Consider the following 22,341-nt stretch of genomic DNA (forward strand, 5'->3'; position numbering starts at 1 on the left):
TCATATAAAATGTATCTGATTTAACTAGTTAAAAAGTAGCCAATTTGACGCATTTAGTTGTATTTTGATGTATACTAAAAAGCACTATGTAATATATGGTTTGGGTTTGAAATACAGTTAATAAGATCCATTAAGATATATAGGTACTACGTACAAGTGTGGTGAAAAAATAAAAAATGTCATCAGCCTGGATTTGCTTAGATAAAATCGTGAAAAAATGATGGCTGTTAAAACTGGAGATAAACATAATCATTGTTCACATCTTCATTCTCAATATTAGCCGAAATCGTAAATTAAAATGGAATCTTATCGTGATTTCACTGCAAATAACCTAAAACTTGAGCTCATTCATCATGACGCGGCGACTGAAAATTGAATCTGAATTCCGGAATATGCTAACATTGGAATGTTGGATATTTCCCAGAGGAGACGAAAAGATAGTTATTTCCGAACCGATGGAGTAGAAACTTTACAGCATCTACCAATCCCGGTACAGAATAAGTAATATTAAGCAGTTGCAGAAGGTCTACGAAGAAATTTCATTCGAAATTGAAACTTGTAGTAAGGCATCAACGTTCATTATTACGAAACCACGCTACGAAAAGTATTCTTACAAATGCCAACAGGATTTGCCATTTGCCTTCTGGTGAAGCTATCAAAGTGGCTCGGTTCTGGTAAGAAAACATTTCTTTTCGCAATTTATGAGAAGTTTAGGACCGAAAAAACATCATTGAAGGTTAAGTTTTAGTTAAAGTGACCTTTATTTAGAAACCGTGGGAAATTTGAGATAAAGCAATAGCCTATAGCAATCTTGGATAATGTACCTTTCTAATGGTGAAAGAATTTTTAAAACTGGCTCTGTAGTTTCGGAGATTACCTGCCTCAAACATACAAACTCACAAAGTAAAAAAAACTCACAAACTCACAAACGCTTACCTCTTTATAATAATAGAATAAAATAATAGACTTTCAGAGGCACTTTTTAACAATGTATTTTTATAATATAAAGAAAAAATTCGCGATGTCTTATCAAGCACTATCAAGAAGTATTAAGAAGTGAAACAGTTGGCAATGGAAATTAATAAATAGAAGGAACAGGATAATTTTTACAACATGCAAAAAATATTTCATTTCAATGTATGCAGGAGAACTAACATTTCAAACACAACACGTAGAACAGACATGACAACGCCATCTCTAGGAGACTCCTAATGTATTTGTAATAGAACAACAAATATTGAGCAATATCGTAAAATAAATAATTTTTCCTAAACATTAATGAATTGTTTTTTTAACACATCTATTGTGAATATCAAAATCTTTGTAGGTACAAAAAGTAATATTGTTTGAGACATTCCATTTAAAAAAAAATCATAAATAAAGGCGAATTCAGAAATATAAAGGTACGTACATTTTGAGACTAAGCCCATAAACAATTATAATTTACTACATGTTGCCCGGGGCTTCGCTCCCGTGGGAATTTTGAGATAAAATATAGTCTATAGCAATCTTGGGTACCTAATGTACCTTTCTAATAGTGAAAGAATTTTTGAAATCGCTTCAGTAGTTTCGGAGATTACCCGCCTCAAACATACAAACTCACAAACGCTAACCTCTTTATAATAAAAATAATAGTATAGATTATTGTTAAAAAATAAATAATACGAATTAAGCGCTAGTATAGTCGACAGCACATAAAGTTATCCTACATAGTGTCAATATTTAATTGCAATGACTTGCGCTGCTGACTATACATTTATTCTTTTATTTCAAAGCTGCGAGCATTTTCCAGTTTTCATGGCGCGGTTCGAACAATGATTATGCTCGTTTTCTGATATAATACGGTGTCTCTCGCAATTCTTCATTGTAATAAGAAATGAGCGTGTCATAAAGGCAAAGTGGAATGACTAGTTTTATTTCCAAGTAAGAATATTTTTTTAAAACAAATTGACAAAAAATAAAAATCTATGGTTTTCTCTACCATTCAACTAAATAGTTATATTTAAAATAATTTATGTAAAATTGGGATTAAAGTATTTAATGAGTAGTAGTGTACTCATGTATTTCTATATTCATTTTTTCTTACAGATCCAGACGACCCCCCGGTTGCTAATCCCCCTTCCGAAACTCACGAGGTAATCGCAGGGCCCAGGGTATTTCGAATAGCAGAAACCGCACTCGCCGGAATCGAGAGCGAGGTAATATATATATATATATATATATATATATATATATATATATATATATATATATATATATATATATATATATAATATTAATAGGACATCTTCAGCGTTCACTCGGCACCGCCCGGCGGCACCAGGACACTTCTCTCAATAGGCCCGTCAGGCACCTTGAGCAATATACCGCTCTGGCCATTTTTCGAGTAACGCCCAAAGCCGAGGTTCGTTCCCACCTGGGAGCCCTTTGAGCTGTTACTGTTTCGGTTGTACGGTCCTTGTGACCGTCGCCATATTTCCTCCGGTTAAGCAGTAAAGGTCGACATAGCAACCAATTGCAAGTAGGCTTCGATAAAACATCAATTTATTTTATTTATTTATTGGTATCTGCTTTTAATTTAATTAGAATTACGATTCAAAAAAATATATTTAAATCTAGAGTAGCCAACTACTAATGCAATATACTCAACTGAAACATTAAAACTACTAGACAAATTTTAAAAACCTTTTCCAAATAACCATGTTCATGACGAAATAAACAAAGCTACGAAGAATATAGGTACAAAAGAATCCGCGTGTGTGGCTACACACGCGGATTCTTTTGTACCAATATCTATTATAAATATCTTACCTGTACGCTCCTCCCATCAGCTTATTAATCACCAGGCCTATGTCATGCAGCGTGTACACATATCCCCTCGGAAGATGAGGCCTTACATCCCTCAGGATATACCTCAGGGTGTTGCTGGGACCACTCTTGGTGTTGTACAGCTCCTCCAGACGAGGGATCGTGAGGAACTTCCTCATTGACACTCCGTTCTCGAGGAGAAGCTTCACGAAGTCTATCCTGTCGTGTTCCAGGGCCTGCATCATTGCTTCGTCCAGGGCTCCTGTGATAAGGAAAATTTAAAATTTAATGAAGTGGTATTATTTAACATTGTATTGTTAAAATGGTTAATGTTATAGCTAATCTATCAAAATATTAGTAATCAATCAATAGGGTAGATTACTAATTTATATTTTGACTAGCCGCGCGTCCCGGCTTCGCTCGGGCGAAACCATTATAAATTATACATCTAAACTTCTTCAGCTATCACTGTATCTAATAAAAAACCCGTATAAAAATGTGTCGCGTAGTTTTAAAGATCTAAGAATACATAGAACCAGACAGCGGGAAGCGACAATTGTCTTTATTATCTCTGGGCTCAAAGGTTAACAAATCGTATTAAAGTCAAATAAACAAAAGCGACTTCGTAATACAAAAACGATGAACATTAGTAATATTTAACAAAAAAAAACAAAAAAAAAATATTGTACTGCAAAGGAGTACTTGTAAGTAGTATAAGTGCCAATAATAATAAATTGAATCGCGTATTTTTCCAAGAATTATGTGTACTTTTACCTCGCGTACTGCCTGTGACATAATATTACCCAGCGATATATGTTCACAGTATGTCATAAATTATAGTCATTCCAGAAGAATATCTCATGTTTTTCATTCTCAGTATGGAATATAGCATGTTGGTATGCTGACACGAAGAAGAAGATTTATATATCACATTCTGATAAAGGCTTTTGTGTACTATGTTGCCTAAATATATAAATATAACAGAAAGACCTTATTATATATGAAATAATAAAAAAACCGTGAAAAACTAGATGAATTTTTTTAAGAATATATATAACAGCCTAGTTAAGTCTCACATTGAATATTTAATTGAGATATGGGGTTCTGCTGCTCAAACTAACTTGATAAGATTACAGACTTCTCAAAATAAAATCATCAAAGCCATGTTCCACTATCCTTTGCGCACTCCTACAATACAACTTTATGAAAAAACTAAATTATTCAATTTTAAACAACTCTATATATATAAGACTTGCATTTTGATTAGGAAAATAACTACAAACACAACAAAATCTAACTTACAACTAAAGCCCAAAAAATACACACACAATCTTAGAGTAAAAAACAAACTTAATAATCCCAAGAACTAACTACGGAAAAAAGACGATACTATTTGAGGGAGCACAGCTGTACAACAAGTTGCCTAATGAACTTAGAACAAGTATGAGCATAAATGTATTTAAGAAAAAACTTAGACTACACATCGCGACCAGTACCATATAATTGATTTGTAAATATTTTTTAATGTACCCTACTCATCTCATTTTAAATGGAATGTAATTTCTTTATGAGAATAAAGTTCTTTAAACCTTAACATGTTTAAATGGATTTCAGGTACTGTTTACATAAAATAGGGAATTTATGATAAAACTAAAACTTTTTCTGCAAACTTTTTACATTGTCAAAATATGAATCGTTAAAATTTCATAATGTACAAGAGTAAATGTTCTGTGTTTTAGATATGTTGCAATCGGAGCGGCGGCGGCGTGGTAAGCACCTATTATTTCCCAAGAGACGAGAAGCGAAACCTGAAAATTTGCTCTCATAATGAAAAATTAGCTGGTTTCTGATTAGTGTTGTCAAAGAGATTTGAACAGCTAAAAGAAAAAAAAACGATCTAATCCGCCTATGGTAAAAAAAAATCTTATGCATCTTTGGCAAACGAGATTAGTTTTGAAAATGCATTAATGTGCACTCGTTGAACAAATCATTCCATACAAAACCTTCCCATAAAACCGCATCCAGCTCACGGCACCAAAATGGTTGTCGTGACGTTACAGATCACACTCACTTATTTTATGAGCTTTTTATTTGTTATTTGTTGCTTTTTATGTGTATTATGAGCGATTTTGACATTTGAAAAAGTTTGACTAGTAGAAAAATAGCATTTTATATAGGGCATTTCTTAAATATATGTAAATAATAGCTTTTGCCCGCGGCTTCGCCTGCGTGAATTTGAAAGGAACATTATTTTCATAATTTTGGAGCGATATTTTAAAAAAGTATCCTATGTTTGAACTATAAACATATAAAATTTCATCAAAATCGGTTTAGCCGTGAAAGTGGAATAGACAGACAGGCAGATAGACAGACATACAGATTTTTGCATTGTAACATTAGTAAAGATATATTGAAAATGTTTTTTGTAAAAAAAAAAAATAAAGAACGTAACAATCCTCAAACTTCATATAAATTTTAAATTCACAATGATTAACTAATTGGTAGTTTAAAAACTCCACAAATTTAAAATGAAACTGATCTTCATTAGTTTTAGAAAACGGTTCCTTACGTCTGAGTGAACTGTTAAAAAATAATAAAGGCACAGGTGATGTTCCACAGATAATAATTATGGTATTTTTGTATGTGATTTTATTTTTGTTTTAAATAGTTATTGAGTAGTTAAAAATCGGCCATAAGGTAATTGTACTCGTAGAATGTCACAAATATTTATAACTATCGGCCTATTCCGGCTTCGCTCGGGTAAAAACATAATTCATTATACACCTAATCTTCAGGAATCCGCACTATGACCACACATACACAATCCGTGCACTAGTTACTGAGATTATCGCGAACAGACGCGCGCAACAGACGCGCCAGAGGAGTTTGTTTTATAATATGTAAGGATTAAGCATATATGAAATAGAGTAAACTCATAGGCTGTTTGTGCTTGCAAATGGAGAATATACGGGTATTTAGTATTTCATTTTTAAGTTTTTAAGCTAAGGCTACATTCTTATGTTCTTTCATTATTTTGTACTAGGGTAATGACAGTCTGAACCCGATATTCGAGTGAAAGCCATTAAGAACCTCCAATTAAGTACTTAATCGATTTCTGATATCAGTAAAAGTCTATAAATATATGATTAGGCATAAATAACCCGCGACGAAGTTCGATAAATTTTTGTTCTGATCTCCTAAGCCCAGAAGGCTTACCACGAAACATACAAAAACGTAGCTCGTTACTAACGGCCACATGCTGTCTCTTTTTTTCCATATCGTGGACGCATCGTGTAAAAAAGAGAGCATGTGGACGCAATGACGTGCTTCATGTTCTATGTTTCATGGTAGCTTCACAGAAGTACCGCTTACGCTGGTACGGCTATGCCTTGCGTAAATGGGCATGTCAAACATAAAGAGAAATTGATCTCAGGAAGGCCAGTTGTAAAATCATAGCAGAATAATAAAAAAAACAACATTTTTAATGAAGTTTTTTTAAAACTGCAAACTAAAAAATAAGAAAGATAGACAAAAAATAGAAGCTAAAAACGTATTCACAAAATTAAAATAAACTTTGAACCTTAAGAACTATTGAGAATTCGAGAGCCATCTAGGAAATTTCTGAACTGGCAAAGAAAAAAAAAGAACTAAAATGAACCCTCAACTCGAAACTAGATAAAGATTGATATCGTAAGTTTTTAATAGCCATAAGTTGCTAATAGCTTGTTACACTTACAAAGTCTTCGACTTTGGCACGAGAGGAGACTGCCTTCTGTATTTTTAATCAACGAAAAAAGTAAATTAATTGCAATTACTTAACAGTAATGTTTAAAGAATTTCCTATAATTTTACAATACAATGAAGTGGAAAAATAAACCTTATAATTAGAAAAGTTTAAGGGTTTATTCCCCACTAACGTAACGGGTATTGATGAACACTTTTTTCGCCTGTGTATTTGGATCCGGTCTGTATGTTTGCCATTTACAAGCAATCGGACATGTTCAACAATTAAACTCGGTGAGTTTTGTATAAAATATGCCCGTGGGCAGGTAAGCAAAATTGTACCTTTAATTTCGCTTTGCATGATTGCAATAAAATTTGATTGTATTCTTTCATCATATTATTTTCTCCTCATTGAGGTTTTTTGATCAAATGATGGCTGTTGCGGTATCTTCTCGACAAAGTCAAAACAGATTAACTATTTCGTCTTCTTCACTGCACACGGTCTTCGTCATCTTTAATCTGGAATATCCTCCTTGACAGCTAGCTAGATAGATTGCCAGTAGTTTGTAGCTTGTGAGAAATTACTATTTAGTATAAAAATTGACGTTTAAAAGTGCCTGTGAATGTCAAATTTCTGAAGAAATAATTTGAATTTGATAACATTAAGCACGTTTTCCTTCTACCTGGACCTAAAATTCTTGTGGATTTTGGTCTCCAAGGTGAATATCCAACTGTGAGATTTAATAACTTCAGGTCTAATCACCCAATGATCAACCAGGTGATTTTATAGCGGGAGATTTGGGGGCAAATAAATGTATAATTTGGTACCCTAGAAGTAGTAATCTGGTGTAAATCTTATATCATTTCGATCGGGTGAAAAGATTATCTCACTCGGGTGATCAAAATGAAATAAAACAAATGAATCATGGAGGAAGATCAATCTGAAGACTTACCAGGCGGCCATTCTTGACCATATACGAAGATCTCCGAGCGTGCAATGTCCACTCGGTTCCATGTTAAAGCGAGTGAGAGCTGTTCACTCGGAGACAGGTGCTGCGCCCTGAACAGCGCCGTGAGGATCACTTGGTCAAGCTCTTGGACCTCGCCTCCTTCCGCTCGCTCTTGGATTCTGAATACTGTGATCTGTGGAGAAAAAATATTCATAGTATAAGCTTTTTTTAATAATGTTTTAAATCAATAAATAGATTAAATTATTCATAGTTAAACGAAATTTTGAAGATTCGGCTCTGATTTTACAACCGGCCACCTGCTTGACGTCAAGCCTCCTTGGGAATGCTATTGTCGCCTATCAGCTGTCAAGGCTGTGTGACTCTCGTCGAACGACATCCACGGGAGCATAAGGAGTGGTCCTATGTCGGTACCCCTTGCCACAATTGTATTTAACTTCAATTGGTGTGAAGTCAAGAATTATTCACATGATATAGTTAAAGCAGCTTTAATAATAATGTTTAAATTCACAAGTATTTAGAAAAATAATTCCGATCAACATTTTCTAATAGTATCAAGCGGTTTCAAGTGTTGAAAAGTTTCAAGGATTATCTAAACACTGACGAGAGTGAACTTTAGTTTTGCATTGAGAAGACATTGATTAAGGATTCCAACTCAAAAAAGTTAATACTAGTAGCTTATTTATATATATAATAATAATATAAATGTGAAAGTCTGTAACGTTTTCATGGCTAAAACGCTGGGCTGATTTTGATGAAATCATCAACATAGGAAAAGCCATAAAGGTTTTTAAGTAAAAACCGTCCGTAACTGCGGCATCATTGTCATACAATTCATAATAATATATTGTTTTAGAGTCCGGCCCCATTGTTTCGTCGTCTTCCGTTGCGTTGACCTCCATCAATATCAAGAACAAATTGTATGGAGTTTCGACAAAGTCGACAGAATTCCAACGTGGCAACCTATGTAAAAACAACGGAGCACAAAGAAGCGCAACGGAGCACGAGCAATGGTTCTAGGCCCTGCAACCTTTGAAAGAAATATCTGATTTGACTCGTAGTAAATTAAGCAACTTATTTTATAGCATTGAGAGTAACACCTGGGTCTGTAGAACAAACAAAATGGTATGTTTAAGCGGAAGCAAACCATAAAGACCACGTTTCATGGCTTCTGCCAATATTTACAGACGTTGGCACAAAATATCTATTTTACGATCACGATGACGTTTCGATATGTAGATTAATTAAATAGACGATTATTTAAAAAAATAATATGTTACGCAAGTACCGAGTATATTTTTTATTTGACTTCGACATATAACGGTCATCCATCAAGTGCTAGTGCTAATTTTATTGGAGTTGTTCCGATAATCAATTTTAAAAACGAGAACGGGATTGGACACATACTCAAAAATATATTGTTTATTATATGACTAGACCCCGAGTTTTTTTTAACACGAAATTCCTACAGGAGCGAAGCTCTCGAATAATTTCGGGATAAAAAGTACCCTATGTGCTACTCCAGGTTATATTCTACCAGTGTACCAAATTTCATAACAATTCATCCAGTAGATTTTGTATGAAATAGTAACAAACATACACAAACTTTCGTATTTATAATATTTGTAGGATATGTACGCCAAACGAGCAAGTGGGTCATGAGTAATCTGGTGGTAAGTGATAACAGCTGCCCAGAAATAATTGCAATGCCAGGGGCTCAGGAGCGTTGGCGGCCTCTTTAAGAAGTTTTATACTCGTTTCTCGAAGGTTCCAATCTCGTATCGACGTCGGGTCGTATATTCTCAGATGTAAATTTTTAAAACACAATTTGTAGCTTGCACAAATGACAAATGTATTGACTTGACTTTGGCTTGACGATTCAATAGACTGATAGAATAATTTAGATTTAGGGTGAGTTGTACCACTTAACTTTAACGTTGACATTAACCTGCTCGCCGCCGATGTCTAGGCAAAATTGCGTACTTCGCGTTTTTCTGTGCAGGTAAAACTTAACGTCAAAGTTGACTGGTGCGCCAAGTAGCTTCGGGAAGTCGCGGTTCCGACTTTACGGCTCCAGATCTTTATAGAATCGACATTATATGCTTTACTGAATACTAATTAACCTTTCCAAAACCAACCCCTGTAACTGAAAATACAGCCAGTTTTAATGTAGAAACATTCCAAGAAATTTAAACCTTATTCGGAAATGTTACAACTCAAAATGGTTTATTTACAAACACAAAGTCATGAAGATTTCTCGTCAAGGACAGTTAATTGCGCTTAGCATAAAAGGGCAACCGTTCAATGGGATTTTTTCCAAAAGAAAAAAGACAGATTTTCAACTTAAGGCCTAGGAGATAAGGTCGAAAGTAGGTAATATATATATAAGAGGATCTAGTGCGGGATTTCATCTCCGGTTTTCACTGAGATAGTATTTTCGTTTGAACCTTTTGATTGAACAAAGAACGTATGGTAGGTATTGGATTTATACGTGACATACATTTCGCGTAGGTATGATATTGGTACCAATATGAGATCCTGTTGAAATAGTTTTAATTTATTTCCCTTATATAACCACAGGAGTAAATTATAGGAATAGAGGCTAACAGGCGAGCATCTTAACCATAGTGGCCTTATGGTTAAGATGCTCGGCCACTACTAGGTACTTGTTTTGTTTAAAATGGTCTACGTACGTGGTTCCTATATTACTGTTAAGTGATTAATACAAAATATTTTATACTACTGCTGACGTTGATGCTCACTGTGGACAAACCTCTGTGGTTTTTGTCAGTGTACTTATATTATGTACTATATATATTTGTACTTTATATGTGAAATAAAAAAAAAAAAACTAACACTTCAAATCCGCTTATATTGAATATATATTGAACTAACCGGCGGCTTGGCCCTCGTGAATGTCCCATGTCATCAGTTAGATACCCTATGTCCTTCTCAATACTTCAAACTCCATGTACGCAAAATATTAAGAAGACTGGTTGAGTAGATAGAGCGTGAAGAAGAAAAACTTACTTTCGCATTTATAATATTAGTAAGGATAGGTATCGAAGCTTAAATAAAAATATATATATCGAACACACATATTTTACTGAAGATACCCGCAATAATATTGAGTTTACAGGAAGCTCGTTAGCGCGGTAATGGATGCCTCGAGGCGGAAATACAGGTGCCGTGCCAGGGGACACTATCTTTACTATTTTATATACTTTCTATTCAAACAAAACTTCAGCATTCGCAAGGAAAGAGATCTTTGAGGAGGATAAGGAAATATCACTTTTAAATGTTAATAAATCCTCAAAATGTAACAATAAACAAATGAATAAAAAACGAAATGGTACCTCAATCCATTCAAATATTCAGGCTATGCATATGCATGCATGACCTTTGTTCCGCTCTGTGCTCGTGAAACAGAACTGTAAAAATTGCCTATAATTCCGTGTTACTGCATTTGCAATGTTTAGGAGAAAACCTTGCACAATATTGTATTCTACAAATTTAAAAAATTACGAAACATATTGCGTGTTTTACACTATTTTCGTATGATTAAGCTTGTTGTGGATAGGTTTTGTATGTAAAAAAAAAAGAAAAAACTGGTCAAGAGCGCATCAGGCCTCGTGCAATGTTAGGGTGGTATATTTATTATAATTTATTGATGATTGTGTTAAATGACTATGATTTATAATCTAATTTTTTTAAAATTTTTTAATGAAAATTTAAATTACAGAATATTTGTAATTAATGTAAAATTTACATGTGTGTTTTCTGTTTCAGAGATAAGAATGAATAGAACATAAAATCAGACTTGATGTGCCTTGCCTGTACCATCAAAGACGGCAAGCAATTCGATTTAAATAAGCGATTAAAAATAAAATATGGAAACACTCACTTTCTGTAGGTAACTAAGTAAAATACGCAGATTTTAGTGAGCATATTAACATGATTTCAAAATCAATCTTTAAAAATATACTAAAATACTTTACAGTATATTGAAACTAAATTGCACGTCGAAATAAAAAAAAAAATAACAAGGAAAATCTTAAGGCGAAAAATATTATTGCACCGAATGATATAACAATATTTGGGAATATGAACCGAGGAACGGTTTCAAGGACCCTTATTCTAATACACGGGTCGTAAAGGGAATTTATTCCGTCTCTTTTCCTCACTGTAACGATTCGCTGCAATCTGGTGGCGATGTAAAGGCAAACATTGCGTGCTTTGGAACATTCTGCATAATTTTCTAGTAGATGGAAAATAACCTATGAAATGAGATACCTACACGTTTTTACATAAATTACATTTTTTTGTCACTACATAAATTACGCTTTTGTTGTCGTCAAAGATAAAGATATTGTTGCTTTCAACAGATAACAAAAAAGTCATATCCGAGCATTAAACCGTTGAGAAGTTCCTTGGTTGGGAGCCGATGTATTAAAAATACAAAATATTATAACGCAATTTAATCAATCATCAATGCACATAAATAGAGTGAACGCGGGGTACTTCACGATTTAACCCCCACGATTGGCAAGTGGTTTTACGACACTCCGCCGAGCCTCTCAGTTCGTCACGAAGTTAGCTAAAGTGCCCCAAACTGCTTCAAGTACTTAATCTAAGCTGAACTTTGAACACTACTACATATTAGTTTACAAACAGCAGTAAAATGATACTAGTCTTTGTTTGGGATCTAACTCGTAATGTTATACCAACTCTAGTGGGAAAATTGTATCATTTCTGTTTTCTAGATCTAGTTTGGTTAGGGATTTTGTAGGGATGTGGATGGCATATTTTTCATAAACTGTTGCAATATTAAATAATATTAAATTTAATTTTTTGTGTTAAATTCTATGTTAAGTTGTAATATTGTAATAATATGTGATGTCGTCTTCTTCTTCGTAGCGAATCAATACGGTTAATCATATAAGTGAAGACAATAAGATTACTGATATACAGCATATTATGATTAAATTATTAATTTCCATGCTCACATAACTTTAGTACAATTAGTACGAAATGAGTTTAGTACGAAACAAAACGTATATCTAGACGAATTACAAAATCTATATAGGTATTTTGTTAGCTTGTCATAGTGGTTAGCTGGCGTAGATGATCGTAGACCCTCGTAGCGTTTCATAGCTTTGTGTAGCAGCAATACGTAGCGTGCTCCGAGTGTGTCTACGAGGTGACTACATATTTTAAAGTTTACTTCATTATGTCATTTACTTTTTTTTTTATTTGAACGAAAATCCTTCAATAATAGCATCTTTTATATCATATTTTTATATCATATAGGTCTGCGATTCTGTTGTTCAATTAGGCTCGAAGGGGGCAAATGTGTCTATAATTTATTGCCGGAATACATTTGCATATAACATGTTATTTTGAGCATGTCATTATACAAGTGAAACACCTATATAATACTATATACGCAATATTCGCCACGTGCGGTCAAACTGAACACTCCCACATAACAGTGACCCGTGTTATCTCGAATATAAATTACCGTGCCGTAACTCCTGAACTTTGAACGTATTGTACAAGAGGCGCTTAACTTGACCCCTTTTTTGCTTGAACAGTTTTGTACGTTAATTGATAAACATACTTATATGGTAATACACGGCAAAGTAGCCATTGCCACTCTCCAGCACTCTCCAACTAACTTTACACATTTTTCTTTACAAAAATGTAATTTTTGACACAAGATTTTATTGTTGTCAGAGAGATCTTATTACATTCAATGCATGACGGAAACTGTAGAGACACCGTTGAGGAGTTCTGGGTAGGTGTCAGGTAAGCGGCGGCCGGTCGTAAAATCTCAGATGAATCTTAATCTTCAAAGTCAAAAGGTTAGTTTTTTCACACTAAGCCCTGCTTCGTGATGTTACCTAACAATGTAATGTCACTTCATTGTCAATGTCATCTAATCATGTAACCAGATGGAGCCATGAAATAAAAAAACATACGAGCTTGTGAGAGAGTAAAGGTTCAAATGCACTGTAATTGCGTAACCTATTGGTATTTATTTTTCAATCAAAGTGTTTATTTTTAGGGTTCTGTGTCCAAAGAGTAAAACGGGACCCAATTACTGGTCAGTCCGTCTGTCACTAGGTGTATCTCATGAACAGCGATTAAACAGAATAAAATAAATATTTATATATAACAAAAGTGATATTTTTAATATTTTTACAGAATGGTACGGAACCCTCCAGCCAGTTCGACTCGCACTTGGCCGGTTTCATTATCTTGAAATCTTCTGAACGCATTCATTTCACTCGAGGTCATTATATAGAGTGGCATCAATTATTCAGTATCTCAATATTTAATGATATTTTCCATTACATCGACAACGTTTCGAATAAATATTAAAAAGTTTTGGAATTCCCTTTCCGTCTGTGATTCTTTTTTCCAGAACACTACGATTTTGGGATCTTCAAGATAAGAATTAATTGGCATTCTTTGATCTGACTTTAGACGTAATTTTTCCTACCCATTAGACTAGATTGAGTTTAAACGCACCCGAATCCTAACAAATATTATAAATGCGATAGTAAGGTTATTGGTACCTCTTCACGCTTTATCCACTCAACCATTCCTCTTAAAATTTTTCACACACTTACCTAGTACGGAGCTTTTATCCCGGAAAAATAAATGTTCCCGTGGGAAAATTTAGCGGGCGAAGCCGCGGTCAAGAGCTGGTCTATAGTAAATTAATAAATAAATAAATATATTGGGACAAATCACACAGATTGAGATAGCCCCAAAGTAAGTTCGAGACTTGTGTTATGGGATACTAACTCAACGATACTATATTTTATAACAAATACATATATAGATAAACATCCAAGACGCGGGCCAATCAGAAAAAGATCATTTTCCATCATGACCCGACCGGGGATCGAACCCGGGACCTCTCCGGGTTCAGTGGCAAGAACTTTACCACTGCGCCACCGAGGTCGTCAAATAGTAAAATCAAATCGTTGAGGTAAATAATAATATGTATATTGATGTAGCGGACCCTGGGCTCCGACGCTCGACGCTCAACGGGGGAAAAAACCAGGAAAACGATCATGAGAGAGATGAGTAATTTGAGTAAAAATACATTTTTAGTTACACCTTGGCTCTGACCTGCCATTCATCACAAAAATTGTATAATAGTAATGGCACTTCAAAGAAATTCATCTTTTAAAAAGATTTCCAAAGCCGCTTGTTACACAGCCTAATAAATTCAGTCAGCCCGTATTTCCGGATATTTCCGGTCCTCGGCCACGGTTTCCGGTCTTTGTCCGTAACTTTCCATTTGTGGCCGAAGGGGAAATTGGCTCGACGTAAACTATTGTCCCTGGACTATAAAGTAGTTATATTTTTATGAGACTTCGAATTGAATACGAGTATGTCTTTTATCAGAAGCTATCTTTGAATAGAAATCGAAAGTACTGTATAACTTATTTTCTACAAATTTTCTCGGAACATTACATCGTCAAAATGACAAAAAATTATGTGCGTGTGGTCTGAGGGCCCACTTCTTGAATTTACCACGGCCGTCGTTTATTCCCATTGTAACTTACATTTTTTATTATTGCCGGTTTAAAATCGGTAATACGTATTGCAGCTACCTCTATCGAGTACCTGAGGTGAATCGCCTATTTCTGAATCAAATTAATAAAAGTCGAGAAAAAAACCCGAAAAAAAAAAAACGCGTTGCTCTCCGGGAGTGCCGGCAAAAGTGAAAACTTGAATAATAACGTTATGCATTTTTGACTTCTTACGAATTTTCGATCAAGCCACGTGTCCTGACGCGAGTTTAACATTTTTTACCCAACACAAAAAGTGCACAACGCTAAAGAAGTTTTCACTTCAAGAAACGATTAAATAGTATGAGATCCCTACACGGGATAAATCCGCCGTTGTACATGGTATGTTGTATTAATTTTAATTTATGTATTTATTTTTGTGCAATAAAGTAATTGCAAACAAACAAATATTTTATAAATTAAAATAATCTAATAAAAGCTTTTGAATAATGTCAGGGCAGATAAGGGATCAAACAGATGAGCTGGGGTGCTATTTACTTCGTTTGTGCCTTTCACGTACAAAGGGACATTTCATAGATTACAATCACTTCTAGGGTGTGCCAAGAGTTTAAACGTAATTTAAACTGAATTAAACTTGGAAATGCGAAAGGAACAGATTTTTAAAGGACATTTTCAGACAACTTCAGAATTTTTCAGGACCATTAGAGAGAAAGTATGGATAAACTTATTAGAAGAAGAGAGGATGGATGACGGAGCCAAAATATTTTTGTTTGAATATATGCGGTGCGGTGTCATCAACATATCGAGTGTGTTATTGCTAACACTGGTGTCAGATTTTATTCAAGACGCCTACAGATTTCTGATATGACTTTTACAGCTACCTACCACCACCCAGTGGCAGGTATAGTCGAATAAACACTAGTGAACTAAACTATCCATCAATGTGCAATTTCCTCACGATGTTTTCCTTTACCGGAAGCAAATGGTGGTCATTGGAAATACTGTACATTAAGTAAGATCGGTATACAAACTCATGTGGCACGAGTAAGATTCGAACCTAGGACCTTTCGATCACAGGCGGATACTGCTTAGATATATGGTGTGTTCGCGTGAGAATATACCTTGCAAACCAAAATTTCGTTTTAAATGTCCTTCCTGCCAATAACTGGTTTACGGAATAATAGCCGCCTCTTGCAATATCGATTAAAACGTTTATTTTAGAATACTTTATTAATCCTTTCATTATGTAAGCATTTGTTAGTGAAAATATACAACAATGTAGCATATTCGGGTGCCGAAATATTGGGAAATATAGTTTTCCATAAGATAAAAAAACTTCAAAAACTATGGAATACGCTCCACGGTCGAAAAGAAGCTCGAAACACTTCACACGTGTAGACTATACTAATATTAAAATATGGACTTCAAATAGGTAAGATCTTCAGTCAAAATAAAGTTTATACCAGTTTATGACCACAGTGACCAAATAATGCAGAACGTAACCTAAAATTGTGATAATATTTTCAGGATAATCAACTAAATCCTTCTATTTCCTTTAAACTCCCACCACGATTGCGTAGAAGGTATTTTTGGTCGTAAATCTGCAACAATATTGAAGATAGGCGCTTTTTGCCTTCATTAGAAATGTTTGTGTACCTTAGTTGTACTAGTAGCGCCATCTGCGCTAAGCTTTGCGTAATATGCCCTATTAGACTTACGTTAGGTTGGAGCCCATACAAACGTATTCACGGTGATGAAAATATTACTTATTTTCTTTTTTCCAATCTATTCACTGTTTTACGAAAAAGAGCGGTAAACGAACGGGTTACTAGATAGTGAACGATCACCGTTGTCCAGAAACAACTGACACTTGAATAATGATGATGAAAACAAGATGTCACTTACCAAGTTCTTCTTCCTGGTGCACTGCAGGAGCTCCCCGTATAGACACTCTGCTTGTTGGAGCCCCACTTCGAACGTCTTCTGGATGGTGCCAATGACGAAGTCCCGCATAGACTCTAGCACTGTTTGTTCGCCGCTCTCTGATGCATACCTGAGTTACGAAGGTTTGGTTAGATTGAATATTATAATATTAATACGAGAAAATTGAGAGTTTAAATCAAAACACGTCTTAACATATTTCAACTAAAACTTCCCCAAACTAATAGGCGATTAATCAACAACAGTTACAGGGCGGACTAATTACAACATACAAGTTAAAGTTACCCGATCGTGTTAACAGATTCTGTCGAAGTTACCCCATGTTTCGTATCACGCTCGGGGGTGTTGCGGATTTTATAAACTTCAATATTGAGGAACTTAGCGCTTTCTCTTTCTTATTTGAGCGTATTCCCGGTTTCTTCCTCAGCCGTTGAACGTCGGAGCCCAGGGTCCGCTTTCCTACTTTTTCGTCTCCACATCGTACGGTCGTCGGCATCCCTGGTTGTTAGACCATTGGCACGCACGTCATCCTTGACGACATCAAGCCAACATTTCTTGTGTTTCCCAGGCTTTAATTGTTTCTACTCTATATCTACTACCTAAGTTACGTCTATATACTCGATTTGTGTGTATATTGGTTATATTGTGGTCAATGGTCTGACAACTATTAAGTTAAACTATTATCTCTACGAAGTGGAAGTGGAAGAAAAAGTAGGAAAGTGGACCCTGGACTCGTGAATTCCATTTTTAATAATAATAATAATAATTAAAAGCGTTTATTTTCTCTTCACAATTTCAGTACTTAGTATATAACTAATACCACAGCTGGGTAACTATGGCAAAGTAATCTTGTTATGTGTAAAATTCCATTCAAATTTTTCGCCCCACTCACAATATGGGAACCCGTTTTTTTCTTATTTCAATATCTTTTATTAATCTTATATTTACTTACTTTAGAATATATATATATATATTCTAAATATATATATATATATATATATATATATATATATATATTCTAAAGTATTTTAAATAGGCTTGGAAAATCTTGAGTTCAAAATGTATGGGACCTCCATATAAAATGCAAAACGCCGTTTTAGAAGAGGATCGAATAATGTTCCAAAGCAGTATTTTTTGGAAACCTAAACGAATATTTTTTTCTATAAAAGAAAATTATATTTTCATCGGAGATTCATTCGATAAAATTACATAAATATACACAACATTTCCCGGTTCCTAAGAAGCGGTTCATATCTCCAGCTAATATTGACAATGCTCTGTAGTGTCGTTCAGTTGTTTGCAGACAAACGACGTTGCTTACACGTTTAATACGATCGAAAATTATCTTGGGAATATTTCATTAAAAAGTTATTAAGCTTCGATAAAAATATACATAATTTGGTTGTTATGTATCTTAGTATATATGGTGCTATATAATTAATAAATAATTAATATTTGTAATAAGCTGACAGTGTAAGACTTATATATAGTAAGTTTTGCGTTTTGAGAAAGAGTGATTATCAAGAACTGAATTAAATTGATCCAAAGTTAGAAGACATGATTCATATATGTTCATTTATTAAATGAAAGTATTTAGGTAATACTAATACTATAAATGTTAAAGGTTTGTCCTTTTGTCCTACTTGGCATAAGGTGATTTTCGGTTTGGAGATAGTCTGAGAGGAGGAGGAGTAGGCTAGTTGGAGTCTCAGAAGTCGCAATTGTTAGTCATCACTATCGCTATATAGTCAAAAATAAAGTCGCTCGCCTGTAACTACCTAAGCTTTCTTAACTACGCAACGAATTTTAATGCAGTTTTCACTGATATTTACACAAATTATTCCTAATGGTTTATACATATCTAAATGAGCCCGTGCGAAGGCTCATGTGGCTAATATATAATAATCAATAAACTCAGACACATGCCGAAGCGAATGCGAGAACATAGTATGTTTTTATTTACCGAATCCGCCAAAGTTTAGCTAACTGTTCGACGACAGTGGAGCCGGCATAAAAGAAACTTACTTGTGCACAAACGCAATAAGATCAGCTGCTCTGCCGCTCCCATCGCACACCACGACCGGCACAGGTGGAGTGTCAGTGACGTACTCCAACACAGCTCTCACTGTGTTCGTGCCACCTTCTATCACGAGGCAGACCACGGGCGTTGAGGAGTGGGTATCTGAAACAATACAATGTGGAAGTCTATAAAGTGTGGAAGTCTTTCTCTCCCAAAGATTAAGCAAAGGGTCTTCTAAAATATAAAATACTAGCAGCCCGTCCCGGCTTCGCTAGGGTAAAACCATAATAAAACTTTCTCAGATTACCCTATATAGATAAACAGATTTAATTCAAAATAATTGAAGTTCAGGATTCGAACCATCACCAGTAACAGCGTGAATTACCGCTGAGCTGTCTACTCATATCTTCAGTTGACGAAATTTTGAATGGGATTATTCGTTATTTCTTTTCACCCTAATAGTTTAGGTTCGACGTTCAACGTTCGAAAAGTTCGTAAAGTTCGAATTTTTAAAAATCTTTAAAAACGGGATTCATTATTTTTGTTGCATAGCATTTGTGCCAAGTTTCAAGTAGATCATTAAAGATTTTAGTTATTTTTCACACAAACTTTTACCCCTTTAGGGGACGAATTTTGAAAATTCCTTTCTTATCTGAGCACTACCTAATATCCTAAAGCTACTGCTCTAATTTCGCGTTTATAATTTCTATGGTTTAGGTTGGGCGTTGATTAGTAAAAAACGCTTGTTCTTTAATATTATATAGATAACGACGGGAAAGGACAAACTGCCAAATATAAAAAAAAATATGGAAGACAAAACGAAGGTATTTGCCTAGTCGGTATATTTACTGGCTGTAGAGAATATGGTGAAGACTATAGCACATTTTAGCTAGGTTGTCTGTTCATTATAATGTAATACAGCTATTTTCATAAAGACATGTCATGCCTGTATGTGGTGTATAAACAGACTCTCTATGGTGAAGAAGCCTGTCCAGGCTGTCTGTTCAAAATAATGTAACACAGCTATTGTCATAAGACATGGCTGCCATTAAAACATGTTATAATGTCTTCAGGTATCTTGTAAAATCTGACACCATTGTTAGACACATTAACTAACAATGCTATCGGACTATATTTTACTTCGTAACATCGTAAAGTAAACAAAGGAATGGCTCAGTTTGTGTTATTCCTAAAAAGATGTATTTTTCGAGATAAGCTTTATTTTCAGTCACCCCTTGCGGATCTGAATTATAAGAGTTTGATAAATCTTATCGAAAAACTCGCTATGATTTCTTGTTCACCATCATCAATCATGACCCACCACGCTGGCCCATTGCAAATCGGCAGGTTTTAACGACTGCAAATGCAACCGGTGCCAACGGATTTACGTGCCTTCCAAAGCACGGAGATGCTCAAGATAATTTTGGTCACCCATCCAATGGCCGACCATTGTGAGAGAGTCTTAACCGTCACTACTGTTGCAGATATAGTTTTACTATCCATACTTCCATACTACGAAATTCTCTAGTCTGTCTGTCTGTATGTTCCGCTTTCACAGCTAAACCGTTGGACCTATTTTGATGGAATTTGGTATGCAGCTAGTTAAATATCCCAGTTCAAACATAGGCTACTTATAAGTTACTTTTTTCAAAAATCATCCTTCAAATTACCATAATCCCCATTATGGTAATTTGGTGAAAAACAACACGTGCAAAGCCACGGGAAAAAGCTAGTTTCAATATAAATCGAATAAATAATATTTCTATAAAAATAACCTAGACATTTTTATGATTACTCAATATGCTTCGGAGCAAAAAGTTTTTATCGATATCGCCCTCATCAATATACACCAGCTGTGCCATTGGTCGGGACGCAAATTACACATTTCTAAAACAAATATTTTTGCTTTTCTAAATAGAAATATTATATACATAACTAGCGGCCCGTCCAGCCTTTGCTCGGGTAAAAACATAATAAATAATACACCTAAACCTTCCTCAGGAATCACTATCTATTGGTGAAAACTGCATGAAAAGACAGACAGGCGACATAGAATGTATTGATCGTCTCCTTTAAGACTACCTACTTGATATAATAGCTGTTGCCCCCAGTATTTAATATTTGACCATGGATCATTAACTATATCTATTTCAAATTTCATCGGAATGAAGTGAAGTGAAGGTGTGACAGACAGACAGCCTTTCGTATTCATAATATTTGTATGGATACAGATTATAGACTCGGTTTTTTAGATAATGATATATAGAGCTAATTAATAATAATAAATAAATAAATAAATATATTAGGACAAATCACACAGATTGAGCTAGCCCCAAAGTAAGTTCGAGACTTGTGTTATGGGATACTAACTCAACGATACTATATTTTATAACAAATACATATATAGATAAACATCCAAGACCCGGGCCAATCAGAAAAAGATCATTTTCCATCAGGACCCGACCAGGGATCGAACCCAGGACCTCACGGTTCAGAGGCAAGCACTTTACCACTGCGCCACCAAGGTCGACTCTCTGACACAAGGTATTTCTCTGAAAATAGCAAAATCTGTAAAAAAGTCTATCGATTAAAGACTTTTCTCTTAACCACTGGACTTTTAAAGATCTTTATTAATAGTTAAAAGTTAGCACAACTAAAATGATGTCAGTAAAAGAAAAAAAATACAAATGAAACGTTAGGAAAAATTTAATCAGACTGCAATAGAAGAAACTTCGCTAAAGTTGGAAAATTTTCAAAACTCAGTCTGAATAATATCCTATGGAAATGAGTGGAAACAAGCCGTTAATGGCGGGAACCGGCACAAAATTAAAAATGGAGACTTATGGTCTATTTTATTGCTAGCTGATAAAGTATCTGATAGTCTGTCTATCTGTAACATATTGAATAGATACTTAGCGTTAAAAGTTGTGATATACAAGTGTTGGAAAGCGCTAATTGACCAATTACTTTAAGCAGATTTGTCGAGTAGTTAGTTTTTTTTTTCCAAGTGAAATTGTCATCTATACGCTGAGCAAGGAAACAGGCTTGCAGCCCACCTGATGGTAAGTGGTCACCATAACCTGCAGTACCAGGGATGGCACAAGCGCGCTTGCCTGAGATAGTATCGATAAATAGGTAGTATATCTACATGCATATATATTAAATAAGTATAATAAATACTTGTATAATCATAATGAAATCAACAGAAGTTAGTTTTCAGGCCCTCGGCAAAGTTTTGGGATCACGTGTTTTGTTTCATTTAGGCGAAACAATAGCTTGGTCATAATAATTTTATTACTTAAGTTCACAATTAAGGTGTCCTTTGGGAGAT

General features: G+C 34.8%; 1 protein-coding gene across 23 annotated transcripts in view; it reads right to left on the reverse strand.

Moving 5' to 3' along the window:
• Trpm (Transient receptor potential cation channel, subfamily M) overlaps positions 1 to 22,341 on the reverse strand; it is a 171,131-nt gene that overhangs the window by 30,808 nt on the left and 117,982 nt on the right. For all 23 annotated transcript variants that reach the window (XR_008405528.2, XR_008405525.1, XR_008405526.1 and 20 more), the window contains 4 exons: positions 19,016 to 19,172; positions 16,955 to 17,102; positions 7,485 to 7,674; positions 2,812 to 3,070 (listed from right to left, as the gene is read on the reverse strand). Coding sequence is in view for 19 of the 23 variants with exons in the window: in XM_053758238.1 (XP_053614213.1) it covers positions 2,812 to 3,070; positions 7,485 to 7,674; positions 16,955 to 17,102; positions 19,016 to 19,172 (754 nt within the window). In the remaining 4 variants the exon portion in view is untranslated. The remainder of the gene's footprint in view (positions 1 to 2,811; positions 3,071 to 7,484; positions 7,675 to 16,954; positions 17,103 to 19,015; positions 19,173 to 22,341) is intronic.

The sequence above is a fragment of the Plodia interpunctella genome, chromosome 18 (assembly GCF_027563975.2).
Source record: "Plodia interpunctella isolate USDA-ARS_2022_Savannah chromosome 18, ilPloInte3.2, whole genome shotgun sequence".
NCBI lineage: Eukaryota > Metazoa > Arthropoda > Insecta > Lepidoptera > Pyralidae > Plodia > Plodia interpunctella.